General features: G+C 33.9%; 3 protein-coding genes across 3 annotated transcripts; all 3 read left to right on the forward strand.

The window, feature by feature from the left end:
* Positions 1-4,950: 4,950 nt before the first annotated feature.
* LOC136805787 (transmembrane 9 superfamily member 4-like) lies at positions 4,951-16,654 on the forward strand. The gene is made up of 22 exons (XM_067062347.1): positions 4,951-5,088; positions 5,433-5,532; positions 6,425-6,468; positions 7,111-7,223; positions 7,844-7,889; positions 8,036-8,077; positions 8,791-8,849; positions 9,011-9,052; positions 9,151-9,233; positions 10,882-10,922; positions 11,071-11,182; positions 11,281-11,351; positions 11,478-11,610; positions 11,992-12,073; positions 12,307-12,382; positions 12,571-12,654; positions 12,925-13,020; positions 13,113-13,192; positions 13,357-13,420; positions 15,088-15,207; positions 15,470-15,559; positions 15,844-16,654. Exons 1-22 carry the CDS (start codon positions 4,981-4,983, stop codon positions 15,991-15,993), a joined length of 1,836 nt encoding a protein of 611 aa, XP_066918448.1. The 5' UTR covers positions 4,951-4,980; the 3' UTR covers positions 15,994-16,654.
* Positions 16,655-17,184: 530 nt separating this feature from the next.
* Positions 17,185-21,360, forward strand: LOC136805838 (integrase/recombinase xerD homolog). Its single transcript, XM_067062404.1, has 2 exons — positions 17,185-17,635; positions 20,363-21,360. Exons 1-2 carry the CDS (start codon positions 17,266-17,268, stop codon positions 21,358-21,360), a joined length of 1,368 nt encoding a protein of 455 aa, XP_066918505.1. The 5' UTR covers positions 17,185-17,265.
* LOC136805848 (uncharacterized) lies at positions 18,438-19,584 on the forward strand (the record flags this gene model as incomplete). The annotated part of the gene is made up of 1 exon (XM_067062413.1): positions 18,438-19,584. A coding segment is annotated over one exon (1,065 nt), but the record flags the coding sequence as incomplete, so codon positions are not given.
* Positions 21,361-21,433: the final 73 nt, after the last annotated feature.

Raw genomic sequence — 21,433 nt, forward strand, 5'->3', positions numbered from 1 at the left:
AAGCAAAGAAAAACAGTTTCAACCTTTTTATAAATTGCAGCTGATAAAAAGGATGTCGGAATTAGAGGAGGAGTGTCGACATTAGACCAAGTTACGGTATTTGGTTAAGTTGCAGGAGGCTTAGAGTCCCATTCTCGCACGTTACTATAGATGCTTTCAATTAGCGCCCGTCAGCACCTTGAACTGACTACCCAATTCCAGAATTCCCCTCACATGGTATGGTTTGATCGGACAAAGGTTCATTCACTTGTTAGGTGAACCGCTGCAAGTGGGAATCAGTTGCCTTTACAGCAACCAAGGTCAATGACCACTATACCACAGCGCTTAAGTTGACACAACACATTGACAAATAATCCATGTGAGAACTTTATATGCAAATCTGCAACAAAAACATAAGTGGTCTCTTCTACTGATTGCTTCCCAGCGCTCCTTCGCGGACTGTTATCAAATTTCCACCAATCAGATTGCCACATTTCAAATGGCCCTTCTTTCTGGCACCTGTGGCCTCTCAGTGCCTTCCACGATAGGCTGCTGTAAAATCTTACCGGAAAGCAGATAATAGCCTAATACCCTAACTATATTATATATATGGAAAATTACACCAAAAACTTTTACTATACTTATATGGAGAACTGTACTCCAACATGGTTTCGCATATTTTGATTCCTATATATACTTTGTAGAAATACGCCAACCTAATTCGTGTATTTCTCTGTATATATACCGGGTGTCCCAGAAAAAAGTTCCGCTCTTTGAAGTGAATTTTCTCCAGTTCTATGAATTTCTAAACAACCAATCCTTTTGCATTAGAAAGAGGAAGGATTAAATTAAATTTTGAGGTGTCATTTGTCAAATTTAGTCAACTGGATCAAAAGTTAAGCCAAAATGAATAAAAATTCTTTTTTTGTAATTGCTCAAAAACGTTGAAAAGCGACCTATCAAATTGTTATAGAAGCATAATTGCATGGATCATGATTTTCATTGTTGAAGCAATAAAAACCTAATGGAAGTATCTTTTTATGAAAAACGAAGTAAGGTTTTAAGTGAAACAAAGAAATTTATCTGAAAAACTGAAAAATTTGATAATTCCAACCGATATTTGACTTCAATAGCTACACTGATAAAATCAGCCCTACTTTTGACTTTAAGGGTCCTTAAGCCAAAACTTGAAGCTGAATTCCATAGAAAATAATTTGAAATGACCCAAATGAAAATTTTTAGTCCTTTAGAGAATTATTTCAAGCATTTTTTGTTTTCATGTCCACTTTAACTCTTTATTCTTGCAAAAAAAGTAATAATTAGGTTATAAAATTTGATAGGTCGATTTTCAACGTTTTTGAGCCTTTTCAAAATGTGAAATTTTTATTCATTTCAGCATAATTTTTGATCTAGTTGACCAAATTTGATAAATGACCCCTCAAAATTTAAGTTTATCTTTCCTCTTTCCAATGGAAAAGAATTGATCTTTTAAAAATTCATAAAACTCGAGAAAATTCACTTCAAAGAGCAGAACTTTTTTCTGGGACACCCGGTACAATCATGAAAAATACACCAACCTAATTTGTGCATTTCTCCATATATATATAAGCACAAAAAAATATGCCAACCTAATTTGCGTATTTCTTCGTATATAAAAGCATAAAAAAATACGCTAACCTAATTCACATATTTCTCCATATAAGCATGAATCAGTTTGAATTTCATATACAAAGTTGTCATTTACTTTGTCCTAGATATTTGAAATGACATACAAAGTAAAGCAAAAAATTTAAAGGTTAAAACAGAAGAAAATTCAAGGAGGAATTAGGAAATAAGGGCACAATAGGTATATGAAATTCCAAATTAGTGGGGAGAAATTGACAAGGGGAAATTTGCTGTTTCTTTCCCTTATCAGGAGAAATAATTAATATAATGGGTGTGTTTTGCTTGGTTTGTTGATTTTCTTTGTACTGCAAGCAAAAAAATATCTTTACCTGACCTAAAACTTTACCTGACAGATTTTAAAACAAGAAACAGCCATAATTCTTGACTGTCAAATACAAAGCATTTGAGGTCAAGAAAGATCAACTGACTGTTAATGAAAAACACCAACCTGCACCAATCGTGTCCAAAATCAAAGTTTTCTGAGTGAAAAGCAAAGCCATACAGTATGACATACATCATTCCTTTTAACGTTTTTAATCTAGATAATTCTCATAGTCATTCTTATATAATTTGAAATAAACAATATTTTGACCTGTTTAATGCAGGTCTTCTCAGGTCTGAACATACACTAGTCATAGCTTTCACTAAATGCCCCCACATAAAGATCATGTCATGCACTTATAAAGCTTTAATGCTTTAAAGATTAAACATTAAAAAATAATCAGGAATAATTGATTGATTTAATTATTGATTGATTGGTTGATTGATTGATTGATTGATTGATTTATTGATTGATTGATTGAGGCGTTTGTTGAAAAAAAAAATTATATTCCATTATAAAAAAATACATACTTGAAGAATTCATGCAGCTTGATAACTTAATAATAAAATTTAAGGAAAAGCTGGAAAAGCCTCTCAAAAATATATTTAAAAAGTTATGGTATCATTATCTTACTGATTTTCACATCTCCTGTTTGTTTGTTTTTTTCTCCTAGTTTCTTTCTTGTAACGATATATGTCATGATTATTATTTACTAAATAGACCTTTTTTAATAATGTCGCAGACATCTTAGATTGTAGGCAAAATATATGGACATACGCAGTGAATAAATCCACAAGGTAACCAATCAGAAATAGCTTGTTTTTTTTTTCATTGGCTGCTATATTTCTATTGCTACTTTGCCTAATAAACAATAGTCAAGAGGATACTGCGTATAAAATTTATCAAAAAGTTCTGCGCCATCTTAAGTTGGGTGAAATAGAAACTCACTTATCCTAGTTAAGGCCCGGGCTCCACTAGCGTACGCTGTGATTGCACTTCTCAAGCAAAATCTTCTATGTTGTTGATCAAAAGAAAAGTAAAGGAATGCCATTGTGGTTCATTCAGACGTACAGTCGAGAAAAGTTAAAATGCGCCTAAATTTCTTTTCAAGTGCATAGTCCTTTTTCATGATGCAATCTTTTCTCCAAGCTGATCGCAGCGCAGACAATGAAGAGACGTGCCTTCAGGAAGCTAGACTTTTTGAGTTTATAGCTAGCGATATACTTTCCCTTTATGGTGTTTCTGTATGACTGTCTGTGTACCTAGTCTAATCACCGTTAAATACCTTCGGGAAGGTCTCTCCTAACTTAGAAAGCCAGAATTTGGAGCTATTTCACCAAACCACTGGAGCGTAAGTTATTTAGGCTATCACAACTGCATGAAAAAGTTTAACGTGCGCATGTAAAGTTTAAGGAGTAAACAAACTTTTTTCAGATTTTTGAAAAAGATTTACCACACTGAAAAGACGTAAAAACACTCTAAGTGAGGAAAATTATTTTGAAGATCAAAAGAAAAAGTCAACCACGTTTGGATTCAACTTTAGCTACATATGCGTACACTCATCCTTTTTGTACTTTGCCGGTTGTTTTACTAAGTTAAGAAGGACTTTCTCAAGTTACGACCATATGATGGTATTTAAAGCTCAAGAAGCCCTATAAACAATAAAGGTAGTTATTAGTTATCAATAAAATGACAGACAAAAATAAATTAGAGTTTGAACAAAAATATCAAATGTACATTTGAAAACTTAAGCAAATTTCTTTAAAGATTCTGGAAAAAGAATTGAAATCATTGCTTAAGTGAACTTCTGACTAAATTACAGTAGTTAGTATTCAGTTTCAAAGACAAGAAACAAAATTTGACATACAAAACACTTTTTCTAGTCAATGAATCAGCTCATCATCATCATAACCAGTCTGCCATTTTGTTTGTTTTGATTTGCACAAGTAATATTGTAGTTCGTGTTATATCATACCGGGTGCGTCAGAAAAAACTTTGGACGTTTGGTGAGCCACTGGGACCGAACAAAGTCTTGTTTAGACTCAAAACCACTTTTATTAGAAAGAGGACATGCTAACTTAAATTTTGCGGTATAACTTTTTAAGTTTGGTCAAGTAGTTGTCAAGTTATAAGCTTTTGAAGTTAAAATTCACTTTTCGAAAAGTGTGAAATACACGTAATAAAAGGATATTAAATTAAGCATTTTTAAGCGTTTTCGATAAGAATTTTTTTCAAATATTTCTAAAAACTGACTATTTACTAAAAACTGACTATGTTGTAAACGAAAACTGCTTTTAAAAGTATTTTAACAATTAATTATGTCGTAAAAGTCGTTAAATAAGTCAAATACTGAGCTATTTTTTCATTATTTGCATAAATTTAATACACCTTTTTTTACGTGTTTTTTACACTTTTCGAAAAGTGAATTTTGACTTCAAAAGCTTATAACTTGACAACTACTTGACCAAACTTAAAAAGTTATACCGCAAAATTTAAGTTAGACTATCCTCTTTCTAATAAAAATGGTTTTGAGTTCAAAAAAGACTTTGCTTGGCCTCAGTGGCTCGCCAAACGTCCAAAGATTTTTCTGAGGCACCCGGTACACTGTTTTGATTTGCATTTATAACACTCGCTTCAGCTTTTCAAAGCTAAATCAAAACTAAAATTGTAATATGTAATAATGATAATACCATTATGAAAATATGTATATATATTTTGAGATTCCAGTCCAATATCTATGCGTGAAACTATGAGTGCCTCCTCGTCGCTACGCTCCTGCGGGGGCAAAAATAGTTGAAGGTAATATCATGACTTTATCTGGCATCAAGTGACTTTCCCCTGATGTGTGAGAGCATTGGTTTCCAAAACCTAGACAACACATACCTGACCATTATTCCCTAATTGAATCACTATGTGGCACTATCCGACGGAATTGGATTTCCAAAATGGCAATGCTTTTTTTGCATTCAATGCTTTCCAATTACTAATTGGTGTTTTTCTTTCAGGATAAAAAGATGTTAAGAATTTTAACTTTTTTCCTTTGTCTACAAAATGTGGCTTCATTTTATGTTCCTGGAGTTGCACCACATGAATTTGCCGAAGGAGAAGAAATTTACCCAAAGGTAACTATTAAAGGGCAAAACCACCTACTTTCTTAACCAACTTCTTTTTGAAACGAAAACTTATTAAAACAGACTGAAATCTAATTTAGTAATTTTTAGTTTATTAAACTTTCAAGAATCTTCTGTATTCTAATTAGGGTTTGGCGCTTTTTGAAGGACAGCGAGGTATCGGGTAGAGGCACTCTTTTTCAAATTTGATTTCTTGGGTGTGTTGCTTTTTAGAATGTGACATTAAAGATGAAAAACATTGAACTATTTCATAGGATTTCTATACAAAACATTGTTAGTGATAATGTTTTATAATCCATGAGAAACCACAACAAAATGATTTAATGCATTTTTAGGCTGTCAAGATGACCAGTATCAAAACACAGCTTCCTTATGATTATTACACACTTGCTTTCTGTGAGCCAACAAAAAAACATTATGTACCTGAAAATTTAGGTAAGTTAGTATTAATCTTTACTCAAATGTTTAACCTATATCCAGCCTATGCTCATAGAGGTTTTGAAAAGGTTGTTGGAATTACAAGGCTCTATAAATTAACCTCAGTCAGTCAGTCAGTCAGTCCTTGAATGTGAATGTTTAGGCGTGAAATTTTGGTTACTAGACGTGTTTTTACAAAGTCAATATTTTTTTATAAGCACATTACCTATTACTTAGTTATTACATAGCTTTTCTTGAGATTGGCTTATTCATTCTTTATAATATTTTGAACAAAGGTGCGTAACTATAAACCTGACGTAGGCCAATTTTCGAAAAAAGAATTTTGGGGGCAAATTCCAGCCAAAAAAACGTTAAAAAAGGGTTTTTTGGACTTTGTTAAAAACTGGATTATTAATTTTTCCTATTTTTTTGCATGAAATTAGGTACCATCATTGGTAAAAGATAGCCAGATAGCTGAAGCAAATTTTTACAAAAAAAATTTTTAGCCTAAAAAATTGATTATTTATCCATAAGAATCAATATTTATAAGCTTAGATCAATATTTTCCTAACCAAATTACTCAAATTTTATTAGATGAGATAGATATTCTCTCCCTCCCAACCCCCTTGCTTAATACCACCCCAACGGGCACGGCCCCGACAATCAATGATGAAAACGAACGACAAAATTTAATTTGTCACTATTTGTGTTCTGAATGATTGTTTAACGGTTACGCTCACATAGATATCAATTATATGTGTTAATAAATGCATAAGCAGGTAGGCCTATAAAAGTATCATTTGCTTTATTATATAATCAGATATAATTTCAAACTTCTTACACTAGGTTTTGAATTACAATATTCATCTCATAATTATTTTGTTGTATAATTTTCATCTTCTTGCACTAGGTGAGATTTTGAGAGGTGATCGAATTGTAAATACACCATACAAGGTAAGGTGGATGTTCCTTTCTCTGGTGTGACCCGATTTAAATTTTAAGATAAATTTGATTTGCTAATATCTACGACAAATTATTTTATAAATTTTTAATCTTTTATCTTTAGGCCAAAAAAAAAAGTAGTCTTGTTTCCGGAAATCGGCCGGGTGAACTTTTTTTTGGAAAAAATATATCTCACCCGGCCGCAAATAGAAAAAAACAGCGAGCTCGTCGCAATAAAAAAGATACATAAAGAGTTTATTTTCCATTTTACGATTTTACGATCCATTTAACGATTGTATTCAAAGATTTATAAAGAGTTTATTTTCCATTTTACGATTTTACGATCCATTTAACGATTGTATTCAAAGATTTACGTATGTCACTTGTGTTTTGAAAAAGAAAATCTTCTGTCACAAATGTTTTCTACTTTCCTGTTTTATGTTGTTGTATAGAATTACCTTAGAGTACAGCTTCTTCTTAAAATTTCGTTTTTTCAAGTAAAGAGACATCGAACCTGGATTATTTTTTCGTACACGTCAATTAGAGTTTTTCTAGGTAAATTGAAAAAAAAAAATATTTTCCGGCCGCCCGGGTGAGATTTTTTTTCCTCACCCGCATTTCCGGAAACAAAACTACTTTTTTTTTTGGCCTTAGCTTGAAGCAGGGAAACCACTACCATGCACATTTCTATGTCCTTCCAAGAAGCTTTCAGGATCTCAATCAAAAGCTTTCATGGAGAGAATCAAAGAAGACTATTCAATCCACATGTGAGTTTGCTCTTCAACATTCATTCTATGTAATTAAGTTTAATGTGATATTACCTAATCAACCTAGGCTTTTAGAGGCGGTTTAAAACTAGGGGGGGGGCTTTTCCTGTACCACCCCTTAACTTTTGATCTAGTGGGTCTTTTTGGATGAAATTTGGTACACAAGATCCTTGTTACATAAAGTAACTTTTGACAAAACATTTTTTTTGATGACGTTACTCATCATGTCCAAAGTGAGCAAAAACCTTAAATTTCCTTTGTTCTCATAAATAGCTATTGTATTCTAACAAAGGCTTTAGAAAAAAGTTGCCTGAGTTTAAAATGCTTATTTTATCCTAAATATTCAATAAATTATGATTTAAACGATAATATATTTGACATAAAAAATAAATTTGTATTGGAAGAGTGTCAATTTGACACCTTGCTGTCAGAAATATCATCATGCTCAAGGTGTGAAAATTTTTAGGTGTCAAATTTTTTTTATTTTGAAGATAAATAAAAGTTAGGAATTACAGAAAATTTCATGGCAAAAGCTCTATTATTTTTGGAGCTATTCCCAATAACTTGACCTCGGAACAGAAACAGCCCCCCCCTATTTATAAACTTTTTTTTGTTTTTAGGATCATTGATAATCTGCCTGCAGCTGACTTGAGGGAAGGAATCAAGGTATGAGGTGCAAAAAGATTGTAAACAGACATTTCATATCTTTAGATTGTATTTCACCAAACTAACCAACTCTTCCCTTTAAGGACCGTGTATGGTGTTTGCATGAAAAACTACAACAATTCCTCTTTACTTAACTCTTTTTTCAGCCACAACATGGATACAAACTTGGTTTTTATACAACAGATAATGTAAGCTTTGATATCATATTTTGATTTTTGAATTCAGCCCTCACCTTTGCGATCATAAGCTTTTTGTTCATTTGTTGTTCACTTATGATTGAATCTTTAACTTTCAGATTTTTTGTACAAAGCCATAAACCATCAAATCTGAAATCTGATGGAGCTTGATCTTCAAATAATAAAAAATGAGAAATTTCAACCAAGAATTAGCTTTAAAAAGTTTTTTATTATATTTGTTTCTGTCACATCTTAATGACTGTATATTTTTATAAATATTTTTGTTTCCGGTCTAGGCTGCCATTATAGTTTTTTTTCGTTTTTTGACACTTTATTTTGAGTGCTTTCAGAAAATCAAAAGAAATCCATGTGACCTTAGCTGCAACTTAAAATATTTTCTGTCAAAGACTTTCAGACTTGGCAAAAATAGCCAAAACTTCAACCAGCCCTCAAGCTGCCATTATGGGTTTTTGGGACCCAAAAATTTGGGATTCAGAGTTTTTAACTATTGTCTACCAAATATCCAAAAATGAAGGCAAACTAGATTAACATACATACTAACAAGATTTCCAAAACTGCCTGGTTCTTAAAGAATACAGCTCTTAATGGGTTCGTGGACTCGTTTATATGTTCTATGTTTAGTGTTCTGTAGATTAATCAGACAAGTCAATAAATTATCCCACCTTTTATAAACTAAACTTTTTTTGGTTATAACTATATTATAGAAAGCTATATTGAACAATCACCTTCGAATGACTATCAAATATAACAATGACACTGAGAAGTAAGTATTTGTTTTCTTTCATACAAAAATGTTAAAGTATCAGCACCCCAATGAGTTTTCAAGTTTTCCTTGTTCAAAACCTCTCAAATTACCTAAGAAAAGTAGACTAGGATGAGGTATTTTCTTACAGTTCTTCAAAAGTAATGTTTTCTTCTTTGTAGGAGTGTATTTCGAGTGGTTGGTTTCCAGGTCGAAGCATCAAGGTAAGCATGTTTTTTTTAATCACTTCAAGGTGTAGTGAGTTTGATTTATTCACTTTTGATGAAATATTTCTTATATCTCGAAAATATCTTATTTGCAGTATCTCAAATATAAAGAAAGCTAAAGCCAACACGTGTGCATTCCCAAGCAATGCAGAAAGTAAACCACTCATCATCAACCAAGGTAATACTGAAGATTCTACTTTGGTTGAGAACTCTTCTATTTATTTTGATTTTAGAATTTAAACTTTGCTGTTAAATATATTTTGATTCTTTTAGAAAGATGGTCTTTGTAAGTTGAAATACTCTGGCACAAAATATAGTCCGGGAGCCAAATCCTATATCTCCTTAAATAAGCACTTTTGCTTATTGGCAATTTTACCCCCCTGGTTTGTCCAACTGCACCCTGTATGTGAGAGTTTCAAGTCAGCATTTTAATTTTCTAGTGTATATTACACAAAGATCAAGTTAAAACTATTCTCGAAGATATTTTAAGCGAGATAAGTATTGAAAATTGCACAAATTATGCAAAAATTCAATAAAATGGGCATTTTTACCCCCTCAAGCGTCGAAAATAATACTAAATACAGTTACAATAATACTAAATAATGTTTCTGGTGTATCGCATCAAATTATAACATAACACAAAGTTTGTGCCTCATTAAAAGTTGTTTTGGTAGGTCCCAGTCTTATAAAGTGTCAAAATTCAGTGAAAATACCCAAACTTTCCCTATTTTCCCCCAGGTAAACCCCCAACAATAATTTTTCGGAAAACCTTTTTGCCAATGATGATCACCAATCTATCTTGAAACTTTTGGCAAAGTTTCAAAGCAATTGGTCAATTTATTCATGAGATTAGCAAATTATATCAAACATGGAAAGATATTTTCCTTAAGAAATCCTTACAAAGGGTAAAAAGTACCCACTAAACTCGGGCACAGTATGAAAAATTGACCAGGAGTTAGCTTTGGGGACCGACCATTTCATAAACTTGGATAGTTAAGGATTCCAAAAATGTATAGTTTATCCTGTAGAATCTTGGGTTAAGCAAAATGCCATTTTTCAGGTTTTGCTCCCGGACTAATAACATACCAAAATCATGCTCCTGGGGTATTAGTACTAGTAATCGTATGGTTTGGAGTGCAATTAACGATTAATCACGAGTAACAAAGGAGAAAATAGTAATTTGCACGAGTCCGAAGGACGAGTGCAAATTACGGTATTTTCTCCTTTTTTACGAGTGATTAATCGTTAATTGCACGACAAAACATACGATTCCGAGGTAATCGTCAGTAAATAGTTTTAAAAAGAATCTTTTTCTAACTTTTATATTTTTGTAAACATTCGAAAACCTCCTTTTTTTCTTTTGTTTAAAAAGAAAACATTGCAGTGTAATTTTTCTTTGTTTTCAATTAAAAGAAGCTATTGTAACGTAAAATTTCTTTGTTCTTTTTTATATTGAAGAAAAAAAATGTCTTTGTTTTTTATTATATAGTAAAAAAAAGTCTCTGACACAGGACTTGGGAGAGAAAAGAATAAGGGGACAAAAGTGTCCCCCCGCCGAATAGTGCAAAAAGTGGTAATAGTGCAATTCATGATATGCACCATTGCAATGTCTTCCGTTCCACCCAGTAGCTGATTGGTTGAAAGTGACGTATAGTCAGTTATTACGTCACTTTCAACCAATGAGCTACTGGGTGGAACGGAAGACATTGCAATGGTGCATATCATGAATTAACGATTAATCGCACTCCTCTAAACCAATCAGATTCGAGTAATTTTGCACGGCTGACGATTATATTAATAATGACTATCGTTTTACTTTTTTTCAGGTGAAAATGAAGTGCAATTCTCATATGAAGTACATTGGGAAGTAAGTGATTTATTGAAAAAAGCAGTTTTACATTTTTGTCTTGTGAAAGTTCTGATAAAATGGCAGTTTTCCTGGGGTAGAAACATTTTGCGAAAAGTAGTGGTAGTCATTAAGGGGCAGACTTATTATTCTCCTTTTGCTTTTTCAGGAAAGTGAGATTCGTTGGTCAACACGATGGGACACTTACCTTCAGATGAGCAATGTACAAGTTCATTGGTTTGCTATCATTAACTCTATTGTCATCGTTCTTTTCTTAACTGGTATGTCGTAAGGCTCATTCATCTTTTCTAATATATTTATTTTCATTGTTTCTTGAAAGTCAATTTTATATGTTTGTATTTATATTTTGTTTACTCAGGTCTTTTGGCTATGATCATCATTCGAACGTTACGGAGGGATATCGCAAACTATAACAAAGACGATGATTTAGTAAGCATCTAACTTCCTAAGTATTCATTCCTATTTTTTGAAGTTTTGAATTTCAATTTACTTTCATTTTAAATTTTGCTCACAATAAGAGACGTGTGTTATTTTAATTTTACTTCTCTTTTGTAGGAAGAGGCCTTGGAAGAGACTGGATGGAAATTAGTCCACGGTGATGTCTTCCGTCCACCACGCTATCCCATGATTTTATCAGCTCTCATTGGTTCTGGTGTTCAAGTCTTTTGCATGGTCCTTATCACTATTGGTATATTTCTTTTCTTTCTCCAAAAAAGCAACATCTTTAGAAGAACTGTTTAGCTTTTACTCATAGTTTTTACAATGATTATTGATCAAATACTATCCCTCAATATAAATCTTCTGAATTCGTTCTTGGCTGTCTGTGTATTGAACTTGATTTTGTAGTAAATTTATTGATTATCGGAATAATACATAACAGTCTCTTAAACTGGAACCTATATGACTCGAATGTCTCCTTAACTGGGACAAGTTTTATCGTCCCATCAGTTAGCCCTTAACACCCTATAAACCTTGCTCTATATCACAAATTTGTTTTCCCCGTGTGTGCTCGAGTTATGGAGTCTTCACTGTACTTTGTATTTCTAACACTATTTTTTTGTTACTTTAGTATTTGCCATGTTGGGTATGTTATCACCAGCGAGTCGTGGAAGCCTGGCGACTGCCATCATCTTCCTCTACGTCTTCATGGGGTAAGTGGTCCATAACTTAACCCAAGGGAAACTGATGCATAAATGGTGCCGGGTGGATGCAACCAATAATGGTTCTTTTCCAAACTTTTTAAATATCCTCAAAGTCACAAAAGTTCATCTTGTCATTGTAAGGGCTCAAAAATCTCGAGAGTAGTAATTCAATGCAATTTCTTGAATATGGACGAACATTTGAAATTCAATGATACAAACATTCTTTTTGTTCTTCACTTTAGAACTTTTGCTGGATATTATTCTGCACGTTTGTATAAAACATTGAAGGGACTTCACTGGAAACGCGCTGCTTTTACTGTGAGTATTTTATTTTGAACTCCCCTTTATCATCATATGTCGATGGAAGTTCTCCTATACACATGGACCTTTATTGGTTTTGAAACTGTTTATTATTTACTGTGTGTGTCATTGGTACAATACAGCAATAGAAGTGTACAGCAATCTAAAGACACTCGTACTGATTAACCGATCTTTTCCACCTATAGACTGGTTTATTGTTCCCTGGAATCGTCTTCTCCATCGCGTTCTTCCTGAACTTCTTCTTATGGGGAAAACAATCATCGGGTGCTGTAAGTTCACTATAACTCCTCAAAGCAAAGAATGCAAAAACATATTGAGTGCGTTTTATATATTTTTCTTTCACTATACACCTTTTAACTGAGTTTTCAGTGGGGACTTTTCATGTGAATCTCAAATCAGTCTCAAGTCTACTATGAAAATAATATTAAACGGTTATTCAAAAAAAGAATGAAAGTCGTCACTTTTCTTGGCCATTCAATGGATAATGTGTAACCCCTTTCTATTCCACGGTTGACTAATGATTTATTTTGTTCTTTCAGATACCATTTACCACGATGATTGCTTTATTTTGCTTGTGGTTCGGCATTTCCATCCCTCTTGTTTATCTTGGCTACTTCTTTGGATACAGAAAAGCTGTAAGTTCGCCCAGAAAGAAGACTTTTGATAAATTTCTTTCTCTTGTAATAGTAGCTCGATCTTGATTGTTGGATGATTTTATCTTTTTCAGCCATACACACATTCCGTACGAACCAATCAAATTCCAAGACAAGTGCCCGATCAAGTTTGGTACATGCACCCTTTTATTGGGTAAGTTGAATCCTATGTTCTTGAAGACGAATTTTCGTGCGCTTCGGTTACCTTGTTTGGACCAAAGATTAGCACTTACTCTGTAAACAACAACAAATTTACTGCCTTCACTGCAACACATAATTAATATTATTTAATTGTTGCTTTTCCTTTCTTCTCCGTAGAGTTCTGATGGCTGGCATTTTACCGTTCGGAGCTGTCTTCATTGAACTGTTCTTTATTTTAACGGTAAGTTTTTTTTTGGACCTACCCCGGTGGGGTGGGGGTCCTATAAATTAACCTTTGTCCGTTCGTCCGTTCGTTCGTTCGTTCGTTCGTTCGTTCGTTCGTTCGTTCGTTCGTTCGTTCGTTCGTTCGTTCGTTCGTTCGTTCGTTCGTTCGTTCGTTCGTTCGTTCGTTCGTTCGTTCGTTCGTTCGTTCGTTCGTTCGTTCGTTCGTTCGTTATTAGCTTTCCTCGTGATTGGCTCATTAGTTTTTCTGATTTTTTGCACAAAGATGTGTAACTATAAACCCTCGAATGTGACGGAGCCCGATTTTCGGAAAAAAAAATTTTGGATAAATTTGGGCCAAAAAACGGCTAAAAACGGGTTTTTTGGACTTTGTGAAAAATTGGATCATTAATTTTTTCTGATTTTTTGAATAAAAGTAGGGTACCATCATAGATAAAAGATGGCTCAAGCAGATTTTTTCAAAAAAATTTTGTTGGCTTAAAAAACGCATGTTTATCTATAAGAATCACTATTAAGAAGCATACATCAATGTTCTTAGTTAAATTACTCAATTTTTTTATGAGATAGATGTTTTATTTGCTCATGACGGCTTACTTTTGAAGAATGTGTGTGTTTAGACATGATTTTGGTTGCTTGGCGTGTTTTTATAGAATAAGTTGCCAAATTCGATATTTTTTATAAGCACATTATCAATTACTTAGGTATTAGCTTTTCTCGAGATTAGCTCTTTGATTCTTTATGATTTTTTGCACAAAGATGCATAACTATAAACCCTCGAATGTGACGGAGCCCGTTTTTCGAAAAAAAAAATTTTAGGCAAATTTTGGGCTAAAAAACGGCTAAAAAACGGGTTTTTGGACTTTGTGAAAAATTGGATCATTAACTTTTTCGGATTTTTTTCATGAAAGTAGGGTACCATTATAGGTAAAAGATGGCTCAAGCAGATTTTTTCAAAAAAATTTTGTTGGCTCAAAAAACGCATGTTTATCTATAAGAATCACTATTAATAAGCATACATCAATGTTCTTAGGCAAATTACTCAATTTTTTGATGAGATAGATGTTTTTTTTTGCTCACGAAGTCTTTTTTTGCTCACGAAGTCTTGAATATGAAAGAATATTTCAAGAGCATGAAATTTTGGTTTCTAAACGTTTTTTTTATAAGAAACAAACGACTAATTTTAATAGATCGTCACTATTTGTGTTCTGAATGATTGTTTAATGGTCACGCTCACGTAGATATCAATTATATATGTGTTAAATGCATAACCAGGTAGGTCCATAAAAGTATCACTTGTTTTCCATTTTAACCAGTTATTTCTTATGTGTTTCATTGTTTCAATGTTCATTGATTAGTTTGATAACCAGGTAGGTCCATAAAAGTATCACTTGTTCCTTTTTAAATGACCAATGTTCATCAGATTTTCTGTTTAGGGGTTAATTACTTTAAGAGAAGATTTTTCTTCCCGCCAAAATTAGTTTTATCTTTCATCCGCCAAAAATGAATACTCGTCAGATTTCTCCATTCGCCAATTGGGATTTGGAGGGTGAAAGCGACGAGTTTGAGAGAAACTTATTTAACCTTATAACATTGACGATGAGGTGTAAAAAAAATTCTTCCATTATTGAAGTATTGGTATAATGGTATCAATTTTTCTCGTTTTAGGCGATTTGGGAGAATCAATTTTATTATTTGTTTGGTTTCTTGTTTTTGGTATTTGTCATTCTTGGAATCTGTTGCTCAGAAATTGCCATCGTCATGGTGTACTTCCAACTCTGTGGTGAGGTAAGTGATCTTTTCTTTGGTTTGGAAAGATTCTTAGCTGGTCTTTTTCTTTAAAAAATATGCCTTCTTTTTGAGAGAAATGGACGAGATACAATAAAAGAAATTGAAAAAGAAAAGGCCAGGGAATATTTTATTGAACATAAGCCGTAAAGGACTTTTACCCTCTAGGTGTGAAAGTTAATGACTGCTTTCTTTTGAGAAATTTTCATGTGTGAAACCTCTTAAACTACATCAATAAAATAGCTCTGTCCTTTACACACAGGATTACCACTGGTGGTGGAGATCGTTCATGATGTCTGGCGCATGTGCTGTTTATGTTTTCTTATACGCCATCTTCTATTTCGTCACCAAGGTAAACTTTATTCTATTCCTCAATGTAGAAAACATGGAATTATCGAATTATTTCCTTGATAACCTCGGGCTCGTTAAACTTCGATTTATACATTGATTTCCCAAAAAGCAAATATAAATGAAAGATATGGCCACAATCTTATGTTTCACAACGATACCTCATCTCGATTCAATGGGTAGATTATCTTTTGAAATTTATTTAAGAACGAGGCTGAAATAATGTGAGGTTTTTCTTTAAAAGCAGATGCTGCTATAATGATTTTGTTTTACTCTTTCTTTTTTCAGTTGGAGATAGTGAGCGTTGTATCAGGTTTGATATATTTCGGTTATTCCGCCATCATGGTGTTCGCCTTCTGGATCATCACTGGAACGATCGGCTTCTTCGCTACTTATGCTTTCGTTCGAACAATCTACTCTGCTGTCAAAATCGATTGAGCCCGATTCAATGATATTTTCATCAATTACTGACATAGTCATCTTATTTTTTAAATTAACTTCTATTTTTTCACCATATCTGACATGTTATGTTTATAAATGAATTTCTCCAATAAGTAGATCAAAATAATCACAGTCGACTTTTCCAAAGCTCGAACGGTGGCTCCTGGGAAAACCGTCTTTTGTGGTTCTCTTTAACAATTAAGATTACTGGTTTGCTCTTAACCTGACTCGTGCACTTGCGAGTCTAATAATGGACGAGACAACAGAAATTGTGGTGTGAACATCGGCTTTTTCCCTTTGTTCCTAATTTTGAATAGGAAATGGCAATATGTTAAACATAGGAAGAATATCTTCCAGTTTTTACAAAGTTGGACCCAATACTGACCTTCAAAAAGAGTGGTGCTGAAGCTTGGTTTCGTTAAGGCTCTTTTTGCTGTTGTTGTGTTTCTGAGTGAATGATGTTTGTGAGGAGATTTATGGTAAAAGAATATTTTCAATAACAATGACTTTTTATTAGGGTGTAGGAATTTTTCATACTATTTTAGCCGCATTGTTTTTTGTAGAAGTATATACTGTAGGTTTTACTCTGTAATTTATTATATTTATGCACAACCCGTTTAACAACACAGAGAAAAGAAACCTAAAACAATGTCCCAAACATTTATTTTGGAAATTCTCATCCCTGAATATAGTTTTAACAAGCTACATGCTGAATGGATCTACCTGCAGGCTAATGTAATAAGAAAACAGAAAAGTAAAATGGCAACAATAGTGAGAAAAAAGCAAAATAATAACAAATCAGAAAAAAACACCAAGCCAATGGCGAGAATTGCTCATTTTCCCTAAAACTGACAAAAGAGAACTTCCCGAACAAGAAATCCGATTTTTACTGCCAAAAATAAAAAACAGCGTCAGCCACTTTTTAAGGCTACAAAAACGTCAAAAAGTTTTCGCTCATGTCGCGCGAAAGTGGAGACCAAAATGTGACGGAGCCGGATTTTTGAGAAGACAATTTTCGGCAAATCTGGGCCCAAAACTGCCTAAAAATAGGGTTTTTTGGCACGAGTTGCGACGAATGTCATTTTTGTCGTAGCTCGGGCTTTCCGACCCTTTCTAAAGGCCGGTCTCCACTTTCGCGCGACATAAGACTTAAAACTTTTTGACGTTTTTATCAAGTTAAATGAAGTTTCCGACGGACGAAGGGAGTTGGAAACGGATTTCCTTACGGTTTGGGAACGAGTTTGTCATGTGTAGCGTGTGTCAATAAAAATGGTAGCATTTTTCATTATCGCCCTCGGCTCACTTGAACATCTGTGCAGTTTTCATCATCAAAAAGGCATCATCTATCACAACAAAATGTCTATTACAGAACAGATTAATACAGCGATCAAAGATGCATTGGCTCAATCTTTAGGGACGATCGTTGAAGAAACTACGAAAGAAGTCAAAAGATCCATGCAAGACGATGTAACAGATACAATCGTCAAAAAAGTAAGACAAGAACAAGTGCCGACTTTCAAGAAAAAATTTAACTCTGATCAGTACAAGCATACTAAAGTCATGGAAAAGATTATGTCAAGAATCAACAGCAATTTAGAAGCAAACGACATTACAAAGGCCAAAGAGAGCACCTCAGAAGGTATGAAAGAAATTTATAAAAGACAAAAGTTGATACAAATAGCAGATAGGGAAGAGGATGGCTGGGAGGTTATTAAATGCTATCAGTCAGATAATTTAGCATCTGATTCTGAGGATGAAAAGAGACTAAATAAATCGAGAAGACAAGCCAAACAAAACAAAAAGGAAGCAAGAAGTAGGAGGCTCAATTACAGAAAAAAGTTTGATCAAAATGGCTCAAGAGATTCCTCAAGAGATTACACGTCAAACTCATTTTATTCTACTAGATACCCACCCAAAGACAGATCATGTTATTACTGTGGGAAGGAAGGACACTTTCAGTACAACTGCCCAGTCAAAAGATCAGACCTCAATAAAGGACACTAGGGATTACGATTTTAAAGAAAAATGTAACGAAATTTCAGTATTTGGTCGTCTAAAGACATGTTCAATTTTTTGGAAAAATAATTTACACGTTTCAAATTTTATTCAAAAGATTATCGACGAAGGCTATTTGATTCCATTTAAGAGTGTTCCACCTGCATTTTTTGCCAAAAATAACAAGTCCAGTCTCGATAATTCAAATTTCGTCCAAGACGCAATCAAATCGCTATTGTCAAAAGGATGTATTTCTGAAGTTTCCGATATCCCCAAGTGTTGTAATCCATTAACAGTTGCAGAAAGAGATTCCAAGTTACGTTTGGTACTAGACTTGCGTCACGTTAACCAATTTGTTGATAACCAAAAATTCAAATACGAAGATCTGAAAACTTTTGCAGAGCTTTTCGATCAAGACGATTTCTTTATCACTTTCGACTTAACCTCTGGATACCACCACGTTGATATTCATCCTGAACATAAAAAAATATTTAGGTTTTCACTGGCTCTTTCCTGACGGACAAACTAAGTATTTCATATTTAATGTTTTGCCATTCGGACTAAGCTCGGCATGCTACATTTTTACAAAAATATTGAGACCGTTTATTAAAAAATGGAGATCAGAAGGGATTAAAAGTATAATTTTTATAGACGATGGTATTTGTGGGGGAAGAGGTTTGCAGTTCGTTGAATCCATAGCCCTTAGAATTTTAGAAGACTTAAAGAACGGGGGATGGCTTGTCAACTTCGAAAAAAGTTCATTGATTCCAACGCAAATAGGAAAGTGGCTAGGGACTATCATAAATACAAGAACTATGACCTTTCACGTACCAAAAGAAAAAATCGATAAACTTTTGAGAAGGATTAAACTAGTTCTAAAACAAACCTTTTGCTCAGCCAAGCAACTTTCACGAATTGCAGGTCAACTAGCAGCGATGCATCTTGCTCTCGGTCCAATCGTAAGGCTTTTTACTCGATACATTTATCAACTGATCGAATCACGCGTATCATGGTATCATCCAATTTCACTGTCTCAAGGTGCCCTCAACGAATTAAAATTTTGGCTCAAAAACATTGATTCCAAAAACGGTTTCTCTTTCAAGCCACATCCAACCACATCAAAAATGGTCTTCACAGATGCAAGCAATTTCGGCTATGGAGGTTTTATCGCTGAGCGTCTAAACAAAGTCATCTGTGTAGGAAAGTTCAGCAAATTCGAAAAAGCAACCAGTTCCACAGCCAGAGAACTTTCAGCGGTAGATTACGTCTTGAAAAGTTTCGGTCCAAAACTTGCAAACGAAAGTATCCAAATTAACATTGATAATCAAAACGCGTGTCACATCCTTTCTGTTGGAAGTACCAAACCACACTTACAATCTTTAGCTCTTGAAATCTTTTACCACTGTATGAAATTCAACATTTCTATGCAACCTACATGGGTCCCTAGAGAGAAAAAAATAAAATTGCAGATCACTATAGTAAATACAATGATACAGACGATTGGTCAATAGACAATAAGAGTTTTATTACCGTTTCAAAAAGATATGGACCTTTCACAGTTGATCGATTTGCTGACAATTGTAACAGAAAAACAAAGAGATTTAATTCAAAATTCTATTGTCCTGAAACTGAATCAGTGAATTGTTTTACAAACGATTGGAATGGTGAAAATAATTATCTTTGTCCACCAACCAACCTGATTGGCTCAACGATAAGACATCTTAAAGTTTGTAATGCTTCTGGGACTCTTATCGTACCAGTTTGGCCATCAGCTTACTACTGGCCAATCATTTTTCCACGACAAATCATCGCAAGTTTCGTAAAAGACATTTTTATTTTTGAACCTTTTTATACTTCAATCTGTAAGGACTCTGTATTTAATGGCTATGCAAAATTTAAGACAATGGCTTTAAAGATCAAATTTTAAGAAGGAAAGAACGTCAAATTTAATTTCTATTTTATCTTCAAGTTTTTCAGTATGTTTAAACAGGTAAAAAGTAACTTAACATTTCATTTGAGATGCATACAGGCATTTTATTTATCTAATAAGTAGACACCCCTGAACGGAGGGCTTTCTTAGCCGACAAAGTAGACACTCCAGGACGGAGGGCTTTTTAAGCCAACAAAGTAGACACTCCTGTACCCTGTACGGAGGGCTTTTTTAGCCAGTAAAGTAGATACTTCTGTGAAGGAAGGGCTTATCTAGCCGATAAAGTGGATACTCCTAAAGGGAGGGCTTTCAGCCAGAAGATCATTTTTATTTTTCTTCGATTGAAATTCCTTTTCAGTAATTAAGGAAAATCGAAAATATTTTAGAACCAAAGTAACCAGTCTTCTGCGTTTGGTTTTCTCCAGCAAATTAATATTTTAGGCTCAATATGGTCAACCGTTGCAAACGTGAAAGACGACAGTATTAGAGAGCTCGCTGTATCTCTTCCCGACGTAGTTATTGCAGCAAGAGCAAAGTCAACCACATCGAAATACCAACGAGCATGGTCAAACTGGTTGGATTGGTGTAAAGATAAAGAAGAAATCATGCCATTTCCAGCAAACCCCTTTTACGTAGCAATCTACCTGAACTTCGTATTGAAAACTTCGAAGAAGAGTGGTACATTAACAACAGCCTTCTACGGCATCAGATGGGGTCATCACGTCAACGGACTATACTCTCCTACCGACCACCCATTCGTGAGTATGACATACGAAGGTACGTTACGACTTTGTGAAAAGAAGCCGAAGAATCCTAAAGAACCTATAACGCCAGAAATCCTCAAACACTTAATTAAGACTTTCGATTCAGAATCATTAATGAGCTTACGTTTTCTTTTGATTTGCTCCTTGGGCTTTTTTGGCTTCTGCAGAATAGATGAACTATTAACCGTACAGTTGAAGGACGTAACAATAAAATCAGCCCACCTCGAAATTTTTCTAGAAATCTCCAAAAGTGATCAGCATCGTGATGGTAATACAATTTACGTTTCAAGAAATGAGAACACCAAATTTTGCCCCGTGAACTTAGCAGAAAGATTTTTATCGCTTTCAAACGTATCCTTAACATCCAACCCTGAATGTTTTTTAGTTCCAAGATTGATTAAAATCAAACAAGGTCACAAGATCCATTTATCCGAAGGAATTTCTTACACGAGAGCAAGGGAAATATTTAAAGAGAAAATGGAGGAGGCTGAAATTAAAGGCAATTTTGGTTTACATAGTCTTAGATCAGGTGGTGCATCTGCTGCCGCTCAAAACAACGTCAACGAAAGACTGATTTCAAAACATGGTCGTTGGGCGTCCGACAGGGCTAGAAATTCATACATAAAAGACTCTATCGAGTACAGGTTAACAATTAGTCGCCAATTGGGAATCTAATTAACTTTGAAGTATCTTTAAATTATCATCGCGTCGATATGTGATTAAAAATTTTTTTTTTTTCTATATCTAT

This window comes from Clytia hemisphaerica, unplaced genomic scaffold, assembly GCF_902728285.1.
Source record: "Clytia hemisphaerica strain Z4C2 unplaced genomic scaffold, Clytia hemisphaerica genome assembly, whole genome shotgun sequence".
NCBI classification, from domain to species: Eukaryota; Metazoa; Cnidaria; class Hydrozoa; order Leptothecata; family Clytiidae; genus Clytia; species Clytia hemisphaerica.

Coding starts and splice junctions, on each gene's coding strand:
- LOC136805787 (XM_067062347.1), top strand. CDS start 4,981: ATGTTAAGAATTTTAACTTTTTTCCTTTGTCTACAAAATGTGGCTTCA. Junction 8,850..9,010: donor TATAACAATGACACTGAGAA/GTAAGTATTTGT, acceptor TCTTCTTTGTAG/GAGTGTATTTCGAGTGGTTG. Junction 12,383..12,570: donor GGAAACGCGCTGCTTTTACT/GTGAGTATTTTA, acceptor TTCCACCTATAG/ACTGGTTTATTGTTCCCTGG.
- LOC136805838 (XM_067062404.1), top strand. CDS start 17,266: ATGGTAGCATTTTTCATTATCGCCCTCGGCTCACTTGAACATCTGTGC. Junction 17,636..20,362: donor CAAAGAGAGCACCTCAGAAG/GTATGAAAGAAA, acceptor TTAATATTTTAG/GCTCAATATGGTCAACCGTT.